Raw genomic sequence first — 22,534 nt, forward strand, 5'->3', positions numbered from 1 at the left:
ATTTAAAAAAATGAACCTTTTATTTTTAAATGTTCTGTTATTAATGTATTTGAGAAAAACAGTCAGCTAACCATCAACAAATCAATGGTACACTTTCTATTAGATGGTTTATTACCGGTATGCTTTTTCTCTATGGTTTGCTTGAAGTCCAGATATCTATTTCTAAATGTCCATTAACCTGTGGATTGAACTGTCCCTGGTACCATTACCAAAGCCAATTCAAATTCTAGGAAAATACAGTAATACATTTAAAAAGAAGAAGAAGAAGAAGATGGACCTTTATTAATCCCCAAGGGGGAAATTCAGTTTCCAGTCTGTCGAACACACACATGCGTTTTTATACAGGTACACACAGCTTAGGCATCAATGGTTGACTTTTTATTAGATGTTTTATTTGTTGCTTTTCAGCAGCGCTCTATGGTTTGCTAGAACTACAGAAATCAATTAGAAACGTGTCCATTAGCCTCTTGATTTAACTATAATTTAAAAACAGTTTTGTTCATTTTGAGTTAATTTATAACACATATTATTAGCTGTTGGAGCCTCAACATGCTTAGGCTTTCATTTGACTAAAGATAGTACATTGAACTGCAGGAAATGCAAATCTGTAACTGTAATTGTAGTAACAGGGTTTTGAAACCACTGCTTCTATACATATGTTTACCTTTTACCTAAAGACATGCATATTCAGTGCATGTTTTAGCACTTTGGGCATTAGGCAAGGCAAGTTTATTTATATAGCACCTTTCAACACAAGGCAATTCAAAGTGCTTTACAAAAAATGAAAGACATTAAGAAATTGGCATTTAAAATCTTTCATTAAAAAGCAAAGATAATAAAAGTTACAGTGCAGTTTAAGATGTGAATAGTTCAATTAAAAGCAGCGACAAAAAGAAAAGTCTTCTTGCTGGATTTAAAAGAAGTCAGAGTTGCAGCGGACCTGCAGGTTTCTGGGAGTTTGTTCCAGATATTTGGAGCATAATAACTGAACGCTGCTTCTCCATGTTTAGTTCTGACTCTGGGGACAGAAAGCTGACCAGTCCCTGAAGACCTGAGAGATCTGGATGCTTCATCATTTAGCAGGAGGTCAGAAATGTATTTTGGGCCTAAACCATTCAGTGCTTTACAGGTTTTATTTGTGATTCGAACGTGGATGGGTTGGGCAGTTTGGGTTTAGGTAGAGAGATAAAGAGATGGCTATCCCCCTTCCAGTCAAATCAAATAATTACAGGCAGGTAAGACAGATTAGCGAACCTGCCGGCGACAAACAACAAGGTGTTCAGGTGTGCAACAAAGACAACTTCACTCTCTCTGCCTCCCATCAGGTTCAGTATGGCTGTCAACGTCCTTGGAATAATTGTGATGGTGTTTCTCTACTTGCTGGTGCTTGGAGTCGGCATATGGGCTTTTTTCAAGTCCAAAAAGAAGAGGGACAAATGTCCAGGGGAGAGTTTGGAGATAAGTCTGCTGGGAAACAGGAGCATCGGCAGAGTGGTGGGGATATTCACTACGGCAGGTGAGATCAGAGTGATGTAAGAGTAGAACAAACAAGCATATTGTTACCCTTATTTAGTTAAAACATGTAAGTAGCTGCTTATAAATAGATATCCAGTACATGAGCACCAATAGTCACAACATAAACTCTATGCATTACATTAATGCACACAATGTAGTTCTCTATACGTGTTTTTAATGTTTGTTTTACTTTTATGTATGCAACAAATCATATTCCTCGTACGTGTCAACCTACCTGGTAATAAACCTGTTTCTGATTCTGATAAATATCGATTGGAAAAAAATCTGTTCAGTCTTTTGTTGTTGTCATTTGTTTATAAAATGTGACTAAATCAGGGGTGTCAAACTCAATTTCATGGCAGCTACTGTACATCAACAAAGGGCTGGTTTTAACTTTACGACTATATACATATAGATATAAATATATAATATATGTATACAATAATGTACTATATTACATTATTGTCTCTGCATTGGAATAATAATTAACTTCGTCTGAAAGCAGAAGTCTAGAGAAAATACTTTGCAAGTCTCTTCAGTGCCATGTCACAAAACGAGATGCATTGTGGGACATGTAGTTTATGGACAACGTGTTTCTGTAAAAGGGCATGTAACTGTATAATAAACGTATTTTATTCTTCTATTTTATTTGAGCTCTTGCGGGGCCACATGAAATGCAATCTTGAGTTTGACACCCCTGCTCTACGCAGTGCTTCTCAAAGTGTGGTCCGCGGATCACTGGTGGTCCGTGAGCGCCCCCTAGTGGTCCGTGAGTATATTTCACATTTGAAATACATTTATGTATTTGAGTTTTCCGCACTCTCGCAGGAATATCTCCGCAATGGAGTGAGCTTAAGTTTCACTTTCGATTGCATGATATAGCCCAGATAAACACCTTCATCGCACATGTTGCCACTTGTTTGTACCATTTTCAGGCGATTTGTAAAAAACGATGTGTTTTTGGATATTTGTAGAGTTAGGTGGTCCGCGAGTGTTTTTTTATTGGTTAAGTGGTCCTTGGTATGAAAAAGTTTGAGAAACACTGCGCTAAAGCAATGAGACAGACCCCCATGCACAATGTAATGTTGGCACACATTGTACATTTGACCTCAGAATAACTATGTGTGTGTGTGTGTGTGTGTGTGTGTGTGTGTGTGTGTGTGTGTGTGTGTGTGTGTATGTATGTGTGTGTGTGTGTGTGTGTGTGTGTGTGTGTGTGTGTGGTGTGTGTGTGTGTGTGTGTGTGTGTGTGTGTGGGGGTGTGTGTGTGTGTGTGTGTGTGTACTGTGTGTGTGTGTGTGTGTGTATGTGTGTGTGTGTGTGGTGTGTCTGTGTGTGTGTGTGTGTGTGTGTGTGTGTGTGTGTGTGTGTGTGTGTGTGTGTGTGTGTGTGTGTGTGTGTGTGTGTGTGTGTGTGGTGTGTGTGTGTGTGTGTGTGTGTGTGCATGTGTTTATTCTCCAGCTACATGGATTGGAGGAGGCTTCGTTGTAGGGCTTCCAGAGATCGTGTACAACCCGTCTTTGGGCTTCGTCACCGCCTGTAGCTACGTTATAGGCATCGTACTGAGTATGGTGATTGGTGAGTCTGTTTTAAACTGAACACTGTGAGTACATGTGTAGAAATGACTTCTGTTTTATGGGCAATAATCATATAGTTGTATCATTTAGTTGTGTTGCTGTTGCTGAACACTCACAATACATTAGGGCAGCGGTTCCCAACCTTTTTCAACTCAGGGCCCACTTAAGAATCTAAAAAATGTTCGCGGCCCACATTCAACCATAAACAATACGGAGGCTGAATAAAGTTCTCAGAGTACTTTTTATTTTAATTAGAAAAGGAGCTGGCTATCAGTAACAAACAGACATTTTGATTACACTGTTTAGTTGAATACTAGATTCTGATTGGTCAATTTAGAACATGTGACATGTTGTTAATACAGTAGTACAGACCGCTGTCAAGGACTGTCATGACCGTTGCTAAGGCGGATCAAGAAAGAAAAAGGAAAAATCTTAATAATTTTTACACAAATCATAATGTTTTGAAAATGATTTGGTGGCCCGGTTGGGAACCGCTGCATTAGGGCTTCGCTGTGTTTGGAGTATGCAGAGAACTTGGTATCACAGATCATTCCCATATGTAGAGTCTTTGGATAAACTGAATGTCTTTTTGTCAGATAACTTCTTCTCTTTCTCTTCTTGATTGTGTCTAGAACTGTCGATCGTGTCCAAAATGTAGTATTGAATGCAAAGGTTCTTATGCAGGTCATCTGTATTTTGGTGATGATTTTGGAGTTGAGATCCAAACGTTGTCTAAAAGGCACCAAGTATTTCTAGTAGGAAGGTGAAGTGAAAGGACGAGATCACAGAGGACACAGACTGACATTTAGTATCATTCAGAAAAGTCATTTGATTACAAAATAAAAATAAAACACATTAGAGCCTCGACTAAGAATGAAGTGAAGCGGGCCATATATTAATTTTAGTTCTTTACATCTGACCAAAAGTGAATTTGTTGTTAACAGACGTAGACAAATATTTCAGACTTTTTTTCTCAGAATTCTTAGATTTTCAGAAAATTCTAAGAAAATAATTATTGTCACCATTCAGATTTTTTTTTCAGTCAGCATCTGGTGTGAGGGTTAGGGTTAGGGTTAGGGTTAGGGGTAGGGGTAGGGTTAGGGGGGTTAGGGGTAGGGTAATGTTGTGAATTGAGTGGCCCATGGTGGTGGTGGGGTTATGGTATGGGCAGGCGTATGTTATGGACGACGAACACAGACCACTCGATTCACAACATTACCCTAACCCTAATCCTACCCCTCACACCAGATACTGACTGGTTTTCGGACCCCCCCAGACCCCCCCAATAAAGCAAAACTGCACGTTTCAGAGTGGCCTTTTATTGTGGCCAGCCTAAGGCACACCTGTGCAATAATCATGCTGTCTAATCAGCATCTTGATATGCCACACCTGTGAGGTGGGATGGATTATCTCGGAAAAGGAGAAGTGCTCACTATCACAGATTCTTTCAGATTTGTGAACAATATTTGAGAGAAATGGTTATTTTGTGTTTATAGAAAATGTTTTAGATCTTTGAGTTCATCTCATGAAAAATGGGAGCAAAAACAAAAGTGTTGCGTTTATATTTTTGTTCAGTGTAAATCTAAAGAAATCTGACTTTTTCTCAGAAGCCAGAATATGTTTAGTTTTTTGTCAGAATTCGTAGAAAATTCATGACTTTTTTTCTCAGAACCACCAAATAAAAAAAAAACTTTTGGTCAGATCTCCCAAAAAAATGTACATGTGAAAAACCAAATTATGACTTTAATCTGAGAATTCTGACGTTTCGCAGGAATATGGAATATCATTTTTCATCTGAGATCTGGCTTTTTTCACAATCACATTATTTCCTCTTGAAATATAGAATTAATTAAATAAAGCAATATTTTTCCAAGTAATGATTTATAAAACAAACAAATGGGGTGACCTTGTCTTTGTGTCTTTAATCAGGTGGCCTTTTCTTCACTGGGCCAATGAGAGACAAGAAATATGTGACCATGATGGATCCTTTCCACATCAAGTATGGAAAAGTACCGATGGCCTTTTTATCTCTGGGAACAATGCTGTGTAACATCCTGTGGGTGACATCAACACTGTACGGTTTAGGTATGTAATCCATTACTTTCTAAACTACAAAACAATCGCCAAGCCAGAGGTCTGTCTTTGTTTTAGTATCCAATCCAAAGTATTTTTACCATGTGACAGCCAGATGTAAAATAAGATAGTTGCAAGTTAATGCATTCTTAAAACTGTATGGTTGTGTTCAGAGTTGGGAAGTATTGGAGTACAAATACTTTGTTACTGTACTTAAGTACATTTTTCTGGTATCACTAATTATTTTTCCGACGACTTTTTACATTGACTTCTTACATTTTGAACCCAAATACCTGTACTTTCTACTTCTTACATTTTGAACCCAAATACCTGTACTTTCTACTTCTTACATGTAGAACTCAAATACCTGTACTTTCTACTTCTTACATGTAGAACTCAAATACCTGTACTTTCTACTTCTCACATGTTGAACACAAATACCTGTACTTTCTACTTCTTACATGTAGAACTCAAATACCTGTACTTTCTACTTCTTACATGATGAACTCAAATACCTGTACTTTCTACTTCTTACATGTTGAACACAAATACTTGTACTTTCTACTTCTTACATGTTGAACTCAAATACCTGTACTTTCTACTTCTTACATGTTGAACACAAATACTTGTACTTTCTACTTCTTACATGTAGAACTCAAATACCTGTACTTTCTACTTCTTACATGTAGAACTCAAATACCTGTACTTTCTACTTCTCACATGTTGAACACAAAGACCTGTACTTTCTACTTCTTACATGTTGAACTCAAATACCTGTACTTTCTACTTCTTACATGTTGAACACAAATACCTGTACTTTCTACTTCTTACATGTTGAACACAAATACTTGTACTTTCTACTTCTTACATGTTGAACAGAAATACCTGTACTTTCTACTTCTTACATGTTGAACTCAAATACCTGTACTTTCTACTTCTCTCATGTTGAACCCAAATACCTGTACTTTCTACTTCTTACATGTTGAACTCAAATACCTGTACTTTCTACTTCTCTCATGTTGAACCCAAATACCTGTACTTTCTACTTCGTACATGTTGAACACAAATACCTGCACTTTCTACTTCTTACATGTTGAACACAAAGACCTGTACTTTCTACTTCTTACATGTAGAACTCAAATACCTGTACTTTCTACTTCTTACATGTTGAACACAAATACCTGTACTTTCTACTTCTTACATGTTGAACTCAAATACCTGTACTTTCTACTTCTTACATGTTGAACTCAAATACCTGTACTTTCTACTTCTTACATGTTGAACTCAAATACCTGTACTTTCTACTTCTTACATGTTGAACTCAAATACCTGTACTTTCTACTTCTTACATGTTGAACTCAAATACCTGTACTTTCTACTTCTTACATGTTGAACTCAAATACCTGTACTTTCTACTTCTCTCATGTTGAACCCAAATACCTGTACTTTCTACTTCATACATGTTGAACTCAAATACCTGTACTTTCTACTTCTCTCATGTTGAACCCAAATACCTGTACTTTCTACTTCTCACATGTTGAACTCAAATACTTGTACTTTCTACTTCTCTCATTTTCCAAACAGCTGGTTCCTTTAGTCTGAATGTGTGTTTGATGCGTGATCATTATTCTTAGAGTCATTGCGTGCCTATTGATTTGAACACGATCCGTGTATCCATCATTTCCTGGTCTTCTCTAAAGAAGAGGGACCAATGGAAACGTTGTCATGTTGCCGTTGTTCAGCATGGAAACATTCATTAGCTAACAATGACATTATTGTTCTATGAATATAAAGGGAGGTCAGGTACTCTTTAAAGCAGCTGCTAGTTATGGGTACTTTTTACTGAAGTACATTTCAAAGCCTCTTTACTTTGACTTGAGTAAAGAAGTTTAGTCAGTACTTCTACTTTTACCGAGTACTTTTAAACACGAATATCTGTACTTCTACTTGAGGAAAGGATGTGTGTACTTTTGCCATCTCTGATTGTGTGTGTGTGTGTGTGTGTGTGTGTGTGTGTGTGTGTGTGTGTGTGTGTGTGTGTGTGTGTGTGTGTGTGTGTGTGTGTGTGTGTGTGTGTGTGTGTGTGTGTATGTGTGTCCACAGGTGCAACCATGAGTGTGATCATTGGTCTACCGTTCACCGTGTGCATCTGGATCTCTGCTGCGGTGGCGATCGTCTACACCCTGATGGGAGGTCTTCACTCGGTGGCGTACACAGATGTTGTGCAGCTCGTCCTCATGTTCATCAGCCTGGTCAGTTGTTACACATTTTGCCTCAAGTTTTGAGAAAATGCCAGAATTCTGAGATTAATTTCGGACTTTTATGACTTTTTTCTCAGAAATATCGAGTATAATTTTTTCTCCAAATTCTGACTTTTTTCTTTAATTTCTGACTTTTTTTCTCCAAATTCTGACTTTTCTCTTAAAGGAGAGGTGTCATGGCTATTTCTACTGATCATAATTCCATTGTTGAGGTCTACTAGAATAGATTTATACTGTGCAATTTTCCAAACTCACATTGTTTTGCATACAGCATCTCTGTAAACTACGTGTATTCACTTTCTCCACTAAACGGCTCGTTGCAGCTCTTGCCCCCCCCCCCTCCCTGTGAGCCCAGTGTGCTCTGATTGGTCGGGACCAGTCGGGACGTTGTGAATCGCGCTAAGCTCCGTGGAGGTGTGATTTCCTTGTTTAGCGATACACAGCGAAACACAGCCAAACTCACCCTGAGCACACACAAAGTCACAGCCGAAGTAAAAACAATAAGTGTGGCTTGATATTGAGAAAGAAAAGGGTTGATAAACGCTGTGAGAACGGGTTCTGCAGAGAGAAGGGTCAGCAGAGAGAAGGAGAAGCATGGGTCTGCAAGGGAGAACGGGTCTGCAGAGAGAATGGGTCTGCAGAGAGAATGGGTCTGCAGAGGAGCATGGGTCTGCAGAGAGAGAAAGGGGGTCTGCAGAGAGAAAGGGCTGCAGAGAGAACGGGTCTGCAGAGAGAACGGGTCTGCAGAGAGAATGGGTCTGCAGAGAGAATGGGTTCTCAGGTAGAGAGAGAGTAATGGGTCTGCAGGAGAGAATGGGTCTGCGAGAGAAGGGGGTCTGCAGAGAGAATGGGTCTGCAGAGAGAATGGGTCTGCAGAGAGAACGGGTCTGGCAGAGAGAATGGGTCTGCAGAGAGAATGGGTCTGCAGAGATGAACGGGTCTGTGCAGAGAGATGGGTCTGCAGAGAGAATGGGTCTGCAGAGAGAATGGGTCTGCAGAGAGAACGGGTCTGCAGAGAGAAAGGGGTCTGCAGAGAGAATGGGTCCTGCAGAAGAAATGGTTCTGCAGAGAGAACGGGTCTGCAGAGAGAATGGGTCTGCAGAGAGAATGGGTCTGCAGAGAGAATGGGTCTGCAGAGAGAATGGGTCTGCAGAGAGAAGGGGTCTGCAGAGAGAATGGGTCTGTCAAGAGAGAATGGGTCTGCAAGAGAACGGGTCTGCAGAGAGAATGGGTCTGTAGAGAGAACGGGTCTGCAGAGAGAATGGGTCTGCAGAGAGAAATGGGTCTGCAGAGAGAACGGGTCTGCAGAGAGAATGGGTCTGCAGAGAGAATGGGTCTGCAGAGAGAACGGGTCTGCAGAGAGAATGGGTCTGCAGAGAGAATGGGTCTGCAGAGAGAATGGGTCTGCAGAGAGAATGGGTCTGTAGAGAGAATGGGTCTGCAGAGAGAATGGGTCTGCAGAGAGAATGGGTCTGCAGAGAGAAGGGTCTGCAGAGAGAATGGGTCTGCAGAGAGAATGGGTCTGCAGAGAGAACGGGTCTGCAGAGAGAATGGGTCTGCAGAGAGAATGGGTCTGCAGAGAGCATGGGGCTGCAGAGAGAATGGGTCTGCAGAGAGAAGGGTCTGCAGAGAGAATGGGTCTGCAGAGAGAATGGGTCTGCAGAGAGAACGGGTCTGCAGAGAGAACGGGTCTGCAGAGAGAATGGGTCTGCAGAGAGAATGGGTCTGCAGAGAGAATGGGTCTGCAGAGAGAATGGGTCTGCAGAGAGAATGGGTCTGCAGAGAGAATGGGTCTGCAGAGAGAATGGGGCAGAGAGAATGGGTCTGCAGAGAGAACGGGTCTGTAGAGAGAATGGGTCTGTAGAGAGAATGGGTCTGCAGAGAGAATGGGTCTGTAGAGAGAATGGGTCTGTAGAGAGAACGGGTCTGCAGAGAGAACGGGTCTGCAGAGAGAACGGGTCTGCAGAGAGAATGGGTCTGCAGAGAGAATGGGTCTGCAGAGAGAATGGGTCTGCAGAGAGAACGGGTCTGCAGAGAGAATGGGTCTGCAGAGAGAACGGGTCTGCAGAGAGAATTTCGCCGCGATCCCAACTATCTGTTATCAGCCAGGGAGGAGAGATCAGCAGAGCTGCATGCACTGAGTGCGTGAGGAAGTCCGTGGATTGGTCAATTTGGACCAATCAGCGGGGGCTTAACGTAACGGCTCCGCGGACGTAACCACGGATTGGTCCATTTTGTTCGGGGTACGGTTGACATCATGCGTACCCGGAAGAATCAAATGGATGATGACGTTTCACCAACGAGGCGTTTTGGGGAGGTATTTTCTGTATTAGAGTTTTACTCGCTACAGGGTGTACTTTGAGGGTTTTGACTCTGCACACCGTTTACATGCATAAAAACCTTCATAACCAGGGGTGCACATAACTTTTTTGCCCTGGTTCTCAAAGGAGCACCTGGAGATGTTGCTTGGTGCTCATCCTTAAAATGAAATAAATAAACCGGTCTTTATTTGTCAGACACACGGCACAGAACACACAGAGGTGAACACAGAACACACATGCAGAGGTGAACACAAGACAACATTAGCACGACCAGTAATCCTACAAGCTGTCATCACTCCCCTCCTGACTGTTCTCCTCACTGTCTTCCTCTCTGTCAGACATGGTAGCTGATGATGTAGGCCTACTTCTTTCTCTCTGGTTGAGTCTGCGATTAGCTGCTTGCATCCACAAGTCAACAGCTGGGTTTGGGTCGAAAGTCCAGTTTCAAAAGGATATTTTTGGTTACTATCCTATAGTATATATTGGAATGATTTCAAACCTGTTTATCCCAATAATTATAAAGGAGTGCCTTGGAAATATGTGTTTACATAAATTGTGACCAAACCGTTTGAACTTAGACTAAAGTTAACTATCTAAACACTGAGTCCTTTACCTCACTGAGCTGTAGTTATCAGCCTCTCAGTCTGACTGGAGAGGACTCTCCCTCCACATCATTGTAGAAACATCTTCTTCTTATATCCGCAGCTAGCACCAGATTCTAATAACAACAGCGCTGGTACCGGTGCACCCTCGCTCGCTCCCACGCTCACTCGCATTTTGGCTGTGAGCTGCGGGCGCCAGATAAGCCAACATCCCCCATTTTCATCACTTACAGCGCCCATCGTACAGGGCAAATGAAACGTGTAACCGGGGTGAAAAGGGTGTTACATTTACTTAATTATGAATGTTGTTACATCAAGGCCGAAAATTAGGATGAGCGTCAACGGTCAAAATGTTTTTTTCCCTCCCAGAACTACAGCGCAGCGCCTCCACAGATCTGGCGCCCTAGGCGAAAATCATCGCAGCGCTACGGGCGGCCCTGAGTTCATAGGAACGAAAGAGAGGAGGAGAGAGGAGAAAGAGGCGCGGAGGACGGGAAGGGAGAGAGAGGAGAGACAGAGAGATAGAGAGAGAGCGATAGAGAGGAGAGATAGCGAGAGAGACTTCAGAGAGAGAGATATCTCTGTCTCTCTCTATCGCTCTCTCGATCTCTCTCTCTCTCTCTCTCTCTCTCTCTCTCTCTCTCTTTCTCTCTCTCTCTCTTCTCTTCTCTCTCTCAATTCGGACTGTTTTCCTCCACAATTCAGACTTTTTCCGAAAAATTCAGACTTTTTCCGAAAAATTCAGACTTTTTCCGAAATAAATCTCTATTCTTTCCTCAGAAGTCTGACTTTTTTTCAAATTCTGACTGTCTTCTTAAAATGCTGACTTTTTTCCCTCCAAATTATGACTTTTTTCTTACAATTCTGACCGCTTGAATGTCTATATGTCTATCCGCCCATTCCTTAGACTGGAACCAGACTTCTTACGGTTCTCAGACCCCATTTGAACGCGGGGAGGCAGCACTTATATTACCAATCACTCTTCAACACCTCACTCCAACCTATGTCTCCATCGTCAGTATGGGGTGTGTGACGGCTGCCGTGATGTCCTCCACTGACTCTGCTTTACTCGCTGCTGCTTCTGTCTTCTCCTCCAACATCTACAAGAGCATCCTGAGGAACCAGGTTAACATTTCTTTATTCAATTTGCATCCTGAGAAATAACTATAAAGTGCCTATAATGTACCACTACAGTTACTTAACCTGTTGAACCCCGCCCCCGGGCGGAAAAATGCATCATCTGCAGGAAACAGCGTCTGAGGGCATCTTAATATATTTAATAAACTATTAATGTTTTATATCCATGTAACGGGAAGAAACTCAGCTAACAGATCTTTTTTTTTTTTGCAAAAAAACCCACAAAGCTCAGCCTCTAAATCAGCCACGAGCAAAAAATGCTAACAGCGGTTGCACAGAAACTAACTCATAACACCCTTATTACTTATCGTAGCTGCACATCTAACCCATCGATTAGCATCGTGAGAAGACACAGAATCGATAGGTACCTACATCATCACTCTATGATAAGAACTCGCGATGTTATAAACAAAAACAGACATCACAACACTTGGCGCTAGGTAGCTAAAATGGCAATATCTCTTACCTTCGTTGTTGTCTGATCAAAAGTTGTCTTCAATGGCATTAAAACGATAAAAACGCTGCTGAAGTTAATCCATAGGTTAATCCAATGTGTCTGTGTCACTTTGAATGATTTCTGATAATCCATCAGCAATAAACCTGCTTTTCCGTGTTCAGATGTCAGAGCGTGAGATAGGTTCGCTCTGAGCAAAACTGCATGCACGAAGCCCCCACTTTTTTTTGGTAACGTGGGTGTATATGTGGACATTTTCCTTCGATTCTATTGGCTCTAACGGTCAGAAAGAGATGTCAATCACCAAAATCGAACAATGGGTTCCAGAGAAACGCCAAAAACGCCCATTTCCACCCAAATCACCCCAGAGGTGGAATGTTTTAGCTAAACCTCTCTTAAAAGGTCAAATGTCACTTGTTTTGCACAGTGCTTGAATTGGAATGAAAAAGGTGCCAGTACTCTAAAATCAGCAACTTTTTCAAGTCAATTTTATATATACAGCCCACAAACAAGAATTTGGCTACTATAATGCTGGTGGGTTTGTCTCTTTACTACTGTATATTTTAGAAAGGTTCACTGTACTTAACATTTTTTATGATAGGCAGCGGATATGGCTAAAGCTCAGAAAGGTCAATATTAACTGAAAATATAGCAATCAAAGTCTAGATCTTCTGCTGAAGACACATGAAGCAGAGACCTTTCAGGTGAGAGCCCCTCTGGTGGTGTTCAACATTAATGACAAGGAAACAAAGCTCTGGTCAGAAGCATTTTTTATAAAAAGCTTTAACAAAATTAAGTATTTCTGTACATTTTGAATGCAATCTAACTTTCCAACTCAGAAAACGAAAAACGAAAAAGTGCCAAAAGTCTTCTCACATGGCTGAGCTGCTTTGCAATATACTTCACCACTGAAGAATACAAATATGTATAAAGTAAACTATGATGCAATCTAACTTTCCAACTCAGAAAAATGATAAAGAGCATGAACAAAGAACATGTAAAAACAAATGCAAAATTTGCACAATCTAAAATGAGAAACTGTAACTGCAAGTAACAAAGTCTGAGCCATGGTAAAGAGTTACATTGAACACCAAGCTGATCAGATAACTCCCTGGTTGGTCTGAAGTCCTTCTATCTCCAGGATCTGTACAAATCGGCACATTATGCCAAAAGTCTTCTCACTGGGTGAGCTGCTTTGCAATATACTTCACATTGTTAGAAAAGGCTCCAGAAGGCCTTGGGGACATCAGTATCAGGGGCTGGAGCTGGACAGGCTCTTTCATCAGCACTTCTCCTTCCCTTTGCCAGCCAGGACCTCACATACTGTTCCGGATTGAACTGTCCTAGTGATGGTCCATTACATTTAATGAAAACCAGGCTGGACAGTCGGCTGACAGAGAGAGCATTCCTTTTTGCAGTAAGGATATCGTTCATGCAGCTGAATGCCCGCTCACACTCACTAGTGGAGACAGCGATGGTTCGGACTGCTTTCAGTAGAGGCTCCATGGCAGCAGGTGTACGGGATGCCCTGGTTTCCTTGTATTCGCAAAAGCCCTGAACAGTCTCTCTTCTGTCCACTTTCAGCACTTCGCACAAACGTAGCACCTCTACGTCCCCATACTGTACGTCTAACTCCTCTTCAGGCCAACTTCCAGGATGGATAACTTTCATGTCCTGGATTAGCTGATTGTCCCGGGCCTCCCGGCCATGTAATGGGATTTCTCTTGTGCTGACATGAGAGGAGGTTGTGGAAGTCATTCTGTGTCTCAGATTCTCTACCATACTGCGGAAAAACTGACCTGCATGAATCTGTACAAGCCTGCCATTCTCACGCAGGGCAACAGCCTTGAAGGACTTCTCAGCTAGAGCTGTATGAACTGTAGTCATGTGTGGGCCAGGCATGGTGACCATGGATTCAAAAACTCGTATTTCTCGAGTTAAGAGCCTATCTGCTGTAGGCAGTGTCATCTCTCTTTTTTGGAGTTGCCGAGAGAGGTCGCTGAGCTCTGTGAGCGCATCGTACATCAGTCCCAGATTGCTGACAAACGTTGCAGATGTGAGCACATCATCTAGGCCCTTGTACTTTGCTCTGTCTCTGGAATCCCTGCTCGTGTCGTTTGCAGCATTTGTGAAGTGATCATGAAGCACTCGGTAGTTTTCCCAGACTGCTCTGACGCTCCTTTCACTTGAAGCCACCCAGCAGATGGACAAAACACGCCCTATCACCAGGAGACGCTGTCCGACTGCTTGCGCACACTGCGCTAACTGCCTCTGATTTTTGGGGGAGGCATGGAACAAGGAATAGAGTTTGTCAAAAAAGATCTGGAAATGATTGAGCCCTGAGACCTCCTTGACCACATCCCCAACTGCCAGCTCTAGACGATGATTGGAGCAGTGCCACACAAACAGGCTTGGGAATTTACTACACAACTGGGTAGCAACGCCTGTTCTCTTCCCTAGCATGACTGAAGCCCCATCACATGCAAAAGAAACGAAACACTGACCTAAAAAGTCCTCGTTAAAATCTCTTCCAAGACACTCCATTAACGCCTTTGTGATGTCATCAGCCGTTGTTCCATCCAACTCGATCAGCTCCCAAAAAAACGTTTCGGGCTCAGCATCAGCTAATGCTGAGGGTAGACACACAACAAGCACCGTTTTACCACTAATAGTGGTAGATTCATCGACCAAAACACAGAGTTTTCTTTGGTTTTCTGTAATGTCTTTTGCCATTTTTTTCTTCAGCTCATGAGCTATGTGGTCGATGATTTCGCCACAGGTTTTATTGGAGTGCAAAACCCTGCCCACGTTCAGCCCATTCAGTTTCTGTACATTCAAATCAATTGGCATGTCTGTGAATGGCCGGCTATGTTTGCCAATTTTATATGCCGTTCGAAAAACTCTGATAGTGGTGTCTAATTCAGATGTATGCATAGACTGCACTTGATGTTGAATAGTTTCACGTGAAGCAGATGTAAGGATGTCAGCAGCTTTTACATGGGCTTATGATTCTTTATGTTCTTTGATTTTTTTTTCTCAGGCTAGCTTGTTGTTTGCCCTTGTCAACACCGAAATGAGACACTGCACACTCACCCCATTCAGTTGACAGTTTCAGTCCTTGTCCAGTGTAATGGCAATTTCCTTTTCCTATGTCCTATATATGTTTGCCGTTACTTTCACAGAAGGGTTGAAAAGTGATCCAGACGCAGACACAAACAGATGATTTTCCGGTCCTTAGTTGTGGTTTATGATGATGTTTATTCGTCTTTACATACCAGGGTTAATTTAGCGTTCTAGTGATTCTATAAGCATCTGCCGGGCTGGTGGAATCGGTATGCTCTTCTCCTACTGTGTCCCCCCCCTCTCTTGTCACCTATGACCTCCTTATATACACCCGGTGCAGCTAAACCCCGCCACCCAGTGTTCATAAATAATATTGCACTATACATATAACTTAAATAAACTGACACACCAACATCACCCACAAAATGGCTCCTACATCCAGTGTGTATTCCCAAAGATTTGACATCTCTGCATATCTTTAAGAAGGAGCCATGCATTGGTCTTGCAAAAATATTGCACCTGGTCCGTTGTCCAGCAGTCAGGTGCATCGCTTTGCCCGGTGTTGGTGGTGGCAGTTGCGCCAGCAGCAGCTAACGTTAGAGGCTCTGGAGGAGGCGGCGGAGCTAGTGCTAATGCTAATGCACTAGAACTTGGAGCAGGAGGATCAACCAAAGAAAGCTCCCCATCAGACACAATTTCCAACACAGGCACAGCATTCTCTGTATTTGAAGTTTCTTCCGGCGACAACCGCTGTCTTTTTGCACTTTTATTAATCCACGCTAACATTTTAGAAATGCTCCTTTGTGACGTGACTTGCTTTCCTTCTCTCGGGGGCGTGCCTGCTCTGTTCTATCACTCTACATAGCCACCCACTGGGTGGGAGTTGCACTGCATAAACACAACACACGTGCATCTAGGTATGTAAATTGTAAAGCAATAAAACATGGTTTTACTAACAGTTTTCAGTATGTTGTTACTACGGCATTATTATTATTATTATTATTTTGAAACGTGTATTACTATTAAATCACGGTCAAATAGGTTAATTTTGACATAGTCGTTTCCACCACAGTATTTACATGGAGAAGATAAGCCCCGCCCCCTCTCCAGCACGTTCTGTTTGAATGACAGGAGTAAACAGCTGACAGCCGCTGTGAAACTCCAGGGGTTAGAGCGATGAGAATGTCCGTTCGGCACCTCATGACGCATCTACTGAGTACCGGGCGGCTGTATATATATATATGGATGTATAATAAGAACGGCGGGAGAGTGTTGAGTACTGGCACGGTGCATGAGTACCGGAGTACCGCCAGCATGCCGGTACTGAGCAAGAAGTGCCGGTACTCCATGGGTCAGAACCAGAAGTGCCGGTACTGCGTACCGGTGAGTACCGGCCCAATTCCAGCACTGGTTTTGCATCAACCTTGATACAGGCTACTTATTATATGTTGTACTTTGGATTCCTAAAGCTTTTAGTCTACCTTACCAGAGGGTAGTTAGTTAGACTGAGACAGCACTTACATTACCAATTACTTTGCAACACCTCACTTTCTTAAAATTCGGATTTGTTTCTCCAAATTCAGACTTTTTTCTTAGATTTAGACTTTTTACCAAATTATGACATTTCTCTTAAAATTCAGACTTTTGTCTTAAAATGATGACCGCTTGAATGTCTAATTTGTGTCTATCTGCCCATTCCTTAGACTGGAAACAGACCAGACACAGAGAACATTTCCCCCTCATATCTTAAATATTGTTTTCCTCCCGCAGGCGTCAGAGAGGGAGATCCAGTGGGTGATCCGAGGCTGTGTTTTGGTCGCAGGATTGGTCGGCACGTCTCTGACCAGCGTCCAAAACAGCATCTCAATGATGTGGTTCCTCAGCACGATGATAACCTACATTGTTATCTTTCCTCAACTCGTCTGCGTTCTCTTCTTCAACATCTCCAACGGTTATGGGGCAGTTTCTGGCGTCCTGGTGGGATTGTTGTTAAGACTGTTGTGTGGAGAGCCATTAATAGGACTACCAACCGTCCTCCATCTGCCCGGATGCACCCTGGAAGACGGTGTTTATGTTCAACAATCCCCAGTGAACACCATCTCCATGTTAGCAGTCTTTGCTTCCAACCTGCTGTTCTCCAGCCTCTTCTCTCGGCTCATTCACAAAAAACTGTTTCCTGAGAAGTGGGATTCTTTGAGACTCTGCAAACAAAGACACTGCGATAAGGAGAACGAGGAAGAAATGGGAGACGGAATAGTCTCAGAGCCGATGATGAGCACAACGTCTTAGCAAAGTAGCAGACAGCAAATTATATTACTGCCTTCTGTACTGTGCTGTAAACTCATGGTTTTGTGCTGGGTGTATGAGGGTTCAATTAATGGGGTTCAGTTTATGTGAGTGTGACTTTAAATCTGGATGGAGATTCGCAGGGTTTATTGATGTGTATAAATAGAGGGGATACATAAATTAACGTCATTGAGATTGAGGAATCAGGAGAGGCCACTAGTAAGTGTGATTATTATATTGAATGTGATTTGAAAAACGATAACCAATGCGTCAGAATCAAGGTGAGACTATCCGCATCTTTTGAAACTTTACGCACATCCGTTTCACCAAAATAAGTAAACGCCTCTCAATGAAAAACGTTATAGTTGTTTATTGCCGTTTCTGTAGTTTAAGAGGAAACACACGGCATGTCTCTGGCTCAAACAGCTGAGAAGTTATGACGTTTTGAAAACAATGTGATATTTGGGTCTCAGAGGGTTACATGAATTAAAATGCCTTTTATTCATTTGTCTCTAAACTGTTTTTATAAAGACAATTCTGAAGAAACATGTATTATCTTTCTTAACGAACAAATAGTTAAGCCAAAATGTTAGTGAGGGAGTGCGTGCGCTTCCTCACACCTTCAACAATTACATTAGACATGTGGTTACGACAGTGCTGATTGCCGTGAAAATGTGTCAACATATCATTTTAGCAAAAAGGGTATTTCCAAGAACTTGGTGATCCTCCTTTTGTTTTTCCTGTAGAGCAATCTTCAGTTTGATATTCTCAGATCACTCAGAGTGGTAAATATGTCCCTCGGTCTTTCCATATTCTGAATATCTCAAAAGTCTTAAAACACTACAGTACGAGGATGGGGACCTCTAGGAATGAAACCCCTCAACATCAAGCCCCCAGGAAGTGCTCCGGACTCTGAGGATAATATTCATAGTGGCCAAACGACGGTACTACAATTTCCGTATCAGTCCGTGACGTCACTGGGCCCAGAAATACTTTTTCCCATTGGCTTACAATCAGCTGATACTTCTTAAAACACTAAATAAATTACCCACAACTCTTTTATAGCCCTTATTGCAGTGGTTCCCAACCTTGGGGGCGCACCCCCCTTGGGTGGGCGCCAAAGATCGCAGGGGGGGTGCCAGGCCTCAGAGGATTTGAGGCCAAATATCATTTAGACTTTCTTTTTTTTTAAGGCAATACATGATTGTCACTAAAAGCCTTGTCTCTACATTACAATAAAATATAAAAAATAATTGATTAATTAATTTGAATAACAATTCAAGTTAGTATTAAAGGCATAAAAAGACAGAAATGTATAATTCTTTCTTTAATAGAAATGTTTCTTCTAAACCGTCGAAACCAGGCTTGTCTGGATAAGCGCATTTTTAAAACATAGTCATTGTCCATGCCGGTTTCAGTTGGATTATTTGTCACAGTTGCTCCGATCAGATCGGTCTCCTCCCTTTTGTAGATTATTTACGACTTTTGAATCCACATAAACACATCGGCAAAATCCGGCTTACTTTGAGCATGTGTTTTAAACAGTTTAATCCCTTTGTGAATTGTTTCCACTTCCGCGCCGTCCTTTAATTTCTTCATACAGCGGGAATCCAAATGAATGAATCCTGAGTCCAATAACCATCAAAGTCACTCCAATAGTGCTCCTTAATTAGCGCAACTTCCAACAGGAGTCATTTGGGGGGGCTCTTGGGAAAAAAGGTTGGGAACCACTGCCTTATTGGGATCACTTAAATGTTTTAAAATGCACAAGTATGAGTGAAGTTTGACTATAGACCCTTTTATTTAAGACTTCAATCAGCAGAGACTCACTTTAAAAGACGTTTAAGTGTAATTTATGAATGAATGTGGTATGATGCACAGGAGGAAAGGTATTACGTCATACTCTTATTACTGTATATTCTGATATCATCTCATTGGTTTTAAAATCAAGTGCAGTGTTTCACAGTTTGAACAAATGATCTAGTTGATCTAACTTTCGTCATTGAGTTGCATTTAGTGATAACCGTCATACTTGTAGTGTAAGCAAACTACGTGACAATGTTTAATGAGTTATTTACATCTTGTCAACACGAAGAACGAATGGAAATCTGGATTTTTAAATGAAATCTAAAACTACAGTCATGCAGTTTGGAAATATGTGTCGGTTTCTTTCGTTTTTCAACCTGCTTTAGGAGACTCAACACGTAAAGAGTAAACTTGTTTTCACATCATAACCAACAGCCGCTTAATAAACTGTAATACTTCATAGCTTTTGTGGGTTTTTGATGGAGCTTAATGTAACATATTTTTGTAACCAGTTCATACAATATGACACCTACCCAGTAAAGAACCACATAATTATGTATATGTTATAAAACCATATTTTATTTCATCCTACTGTACAATATTTAATTGTACATTCTGTTCTTATATCATATTCTATTTACAGGTATATAGACTTATTGCAATATTTTATTTTTGTATTTTTGTATTTTATTATATTTGTTTCATCGGGTCATTCATCGAGATCGGGTCAGAAGAATTTCATTGCCATTTCTACACTGTAGCTTTGTGCATATGACATAAAACCTCTGAATCTTTGAATATAATATGTTCCCTGTTGGTTTGAAAGAAGCCCAGATGCCGGTCCCAAGAACCAGCAGGTAGAAAATCACCATGGCTATCAGTCCTGGGATGTTAACAGCCATGATAGATGCTGACTGACTCCCCGACTAGCTGACGTCTGGCTGACTGAGTGAAGTAAATCAAGAAGACAAAACGGTTAAATGGAAACCTTTCAAACTTCAATGTACATAAATGCCCTCTGGTAAAATGCCTGAGCAAAATGTAATACTTGATAAGACACACCCAAAACACATGTTGTCAATCACACCATCACAAGGAACGCCTTCATCTTTGTTGGGGTCTACTTTAGTTTTTCTGTTAACAAAAAGGATAGCAAGTGCAAGAGGCTGCCAGCAAGTAACGAACGTGGAGCTGAAATGACTGGTTTGCTGTCATGTACGTAAATGCCCTCTGGTAAAATGCCTGATAAAGATAACACTTGACAAGCATCGAGAAAGTTCATAAAACATCTTGGCAATACAAAATGTACAAAGCAAAACACACATTTTTAAATATGATTTCTGAAATCCCCCCAAAATGTGACAAAACAAAATAACTTTATAGAAAAAAAGGGCATTTTACAAAAACAACACAACTTCACAAAAAACTAAACAGTTTCTGTAAAACAACAACAACAGAGTCCTTGCTCCCGGGTTGTACTGTTTATAAGTAACGTTGAACACACCATTACAAGGAACACCTTTGTCTTTGCGTCCACTTTTGTTTTTCTGCCAAAAAAAAGGATAGCAAGTGCAAGAGGCTGCCAGCAAGTAACGCACGAGGAGCTCAAATGACTGGTTTGCTGTCATGTCTGCTGCATGTGGACATGAGGCTAATCCTAACCCTTTAAACACATGCCTTACTGCCAAGTCATGTATTTTGATACATGCTTTTTATTATCACTTTCTACGAAACATTTTATTTGAAGAAGAAGAAAAAGATGAAGCTTTAGTTACATTACATTACATTACATTACATTGCATTTAGCTGACGCTTTTGTCCAAAGCAACTTACAATAAGTACATTCGACCAGGAAGACACAACCTTGAAGAAAACAGAATCATATAAGTATATCAGGTTTCAGAGAGCCAAACATTTCAAGTGCTACTCAACTGGCTTTAGGTAATCCAGTCCTTTATTAGTATAAAAGTGCTTCGTTAATCGTTCTAACGCTCGAAGTGGAGTCGAAAGAGATGAATTTTCAGTTTGCGCCGGAAGATGTGCAAGCTATCTGCCGTCCTGATGTCAATGGGGAGCTCATTCCACCATCTTGGAGCCAGGACAGCAAACCCACGTGTTTTCGCCGATGGGAACTTGGGTCCCCCTCGCAGCGAGGGCGCAACGAGTCGTTTGGCTGATGCAGAGCGTAGTGCACGCGCTGGGGTGTACGGTTTAACCATGTCCTGGATGTAGGAAGGGCCAGATCCATTCGCAGCACGGTAAGCAAGTACCAGTGTCTTGAAGTGGATTCTAGCAGTTACCGGAAGCCAGTGAAGGGAGCGGAGGAGCGGAGTGGTGTGGGAACATTTAGGAAGGTTGAAAACCAGACGAGCCGCTGCATTCTGGATGAGCTGCAGAGGTCGGATGGCACATGCAGGTAGACCAGCCAGGAGGGAGTTGCAGTAGTCTAGGCGTGAGATGACGAGAGCCTGGACCAGAACCTGAGTCGCTTTCTGAGTCAGCTGGGGACGTATCCTCCTGATGTTGTAAAGCGTGTATCTGCAGCAGCGGGTTGTAGCAGCGATGTTTGCAGTGAAGGACAGGTTGTTATCTAGGGTCACACCCAGATTCCTTGCAGTCTGAGTCGGGGAAACAACTGAGGTGCCGATGTTGATTGTCAGGTCAAGAGTTGGACAATCTTTTCCCGGGAGGAAGAGCAGCTCAGTCTTGTCAAGGTTGAGCTTGAGGTGGTGAGCAGACATCCACTGAGAGATGTCAGCTAGACAAGCAGAGATGTGTGCGACGACCTGGGTCTCTGAGCGGGGAAAGGACAGAATTAATTGGGTGTCGTCAGCGTAGCAGTGGTAAGAAAAACCATGCGGGCTAATGACTGATCCGAGCGAGTTTGTGTACAGGGAGAAGAGGAGGGGACCAAGAACAGAGCCCTGAGGGACCCCCGTAGTTAATTGACAAGGGTCGGACTCAGACCCTCTCCAAGTCACCCTGTAGGTACGGTCTTTCAGGTATGAGGTGAGGAGGGAAAGTGCAGAGCCTGAAACTCCAAGTTTTTGGAGAGTGCGAAGGAGGATCTGATGATTCACCGTGTCGAATGCAGCAGACAGGTCCAACAGGATGATGACAGAGGAGAGGGATGCAGTTTTGGCAGTGTGCAGTTCCTCCGTGACAGCAATGAGGGCAGTTTCTGTGGAGTGACCTGCCTTGAAACCAGACTGGTGCGGATCCAGAAGGTTGTTCTGATGGAGATAACAGGAGAGTTGTTTAAAGACAGCGCGTTCAAGTGATTTAGACAGGAACGGGAGGAGAGAGACAGGCCTGTAGTTTATAACATCAGACGGGTTGAGAGTGGGTTTCTTTAGGAGAGGGTTTACTCTTGCCTCCTTGAGACTGTTTGGAAAGTGACCAGAAGTTAGAGAAGTGTTGATGAAATGGGTGAGAAACG

The 22,534-nt window shown here is 42.1% G+C and overlaps 1 protein-coding gene across 1 annotated transcript; it reads left to right on the forward strand.

The window, feature by feature from the left end:
• The first annotated feature begins 1,332 nt into the window (after positions 1–1,332).
• On the forward strand, positions 1,333–17,292 carry LOC117559431 (high-affinity choline transporter 1-like). Its single transcript, XM_034236198.1, has 6 exons — positions 1,333–1,516; positions 2,977–3,093; positions 5,022–5,177; positions 7,269–7,424; positions 11,257–11,474; positions 16,774–17,292. Exons 1-6 carry the CDS (start codon positions 1,333–1,335, stop codon positions 17,290–17,292), a joined length of 1,350 nt encoding a protein of 449 aa, XP_034092089.1.
• Positions 17,293–22,534: the final 5,242 nt, after the last annotated feature.

Source organism: Gymnodraco acuticeps, unplaced genomic scaffold (genome assembly GCF_902827175.1).
Source record: "Gymnodraco acuticeps unplaced genomic scaffold, fGymAcu1.1, whole genome shotgun sequence".
Lineage (NCBI taxonomy): Eukaryota > Metazoa > Chordata > Actinopteri > Perciformes > Bathydraconidae > Gymnodraco > Gymnodraco acuticeps.

Excerpts from the sequence above, each read along its gene's own strand:
- LOC117559431 (XM_034236198.1), top strand. The coding sequence starts at position 1,333 with ATGGCTGTCAACGTCCTTGGAATAATTGTGATGGTGTTTCTCTACTTG. Across the intron at positions 7,425-11,256 it reads GTTCATCAGCCTGGTCAGTT|ACTGGAACCAGACTTCTTAC; the intron begins GTTACACATTTT and ends CCCATTCCTTAG. Across the intron at positions 11,475-16,773 it reads AGAGCATCCTGAGGAACCAG|GCGTCAGAGAGGGAGATCCA; the intron begins GTTAACATTTCT and ends TTCCTCCCGCAG.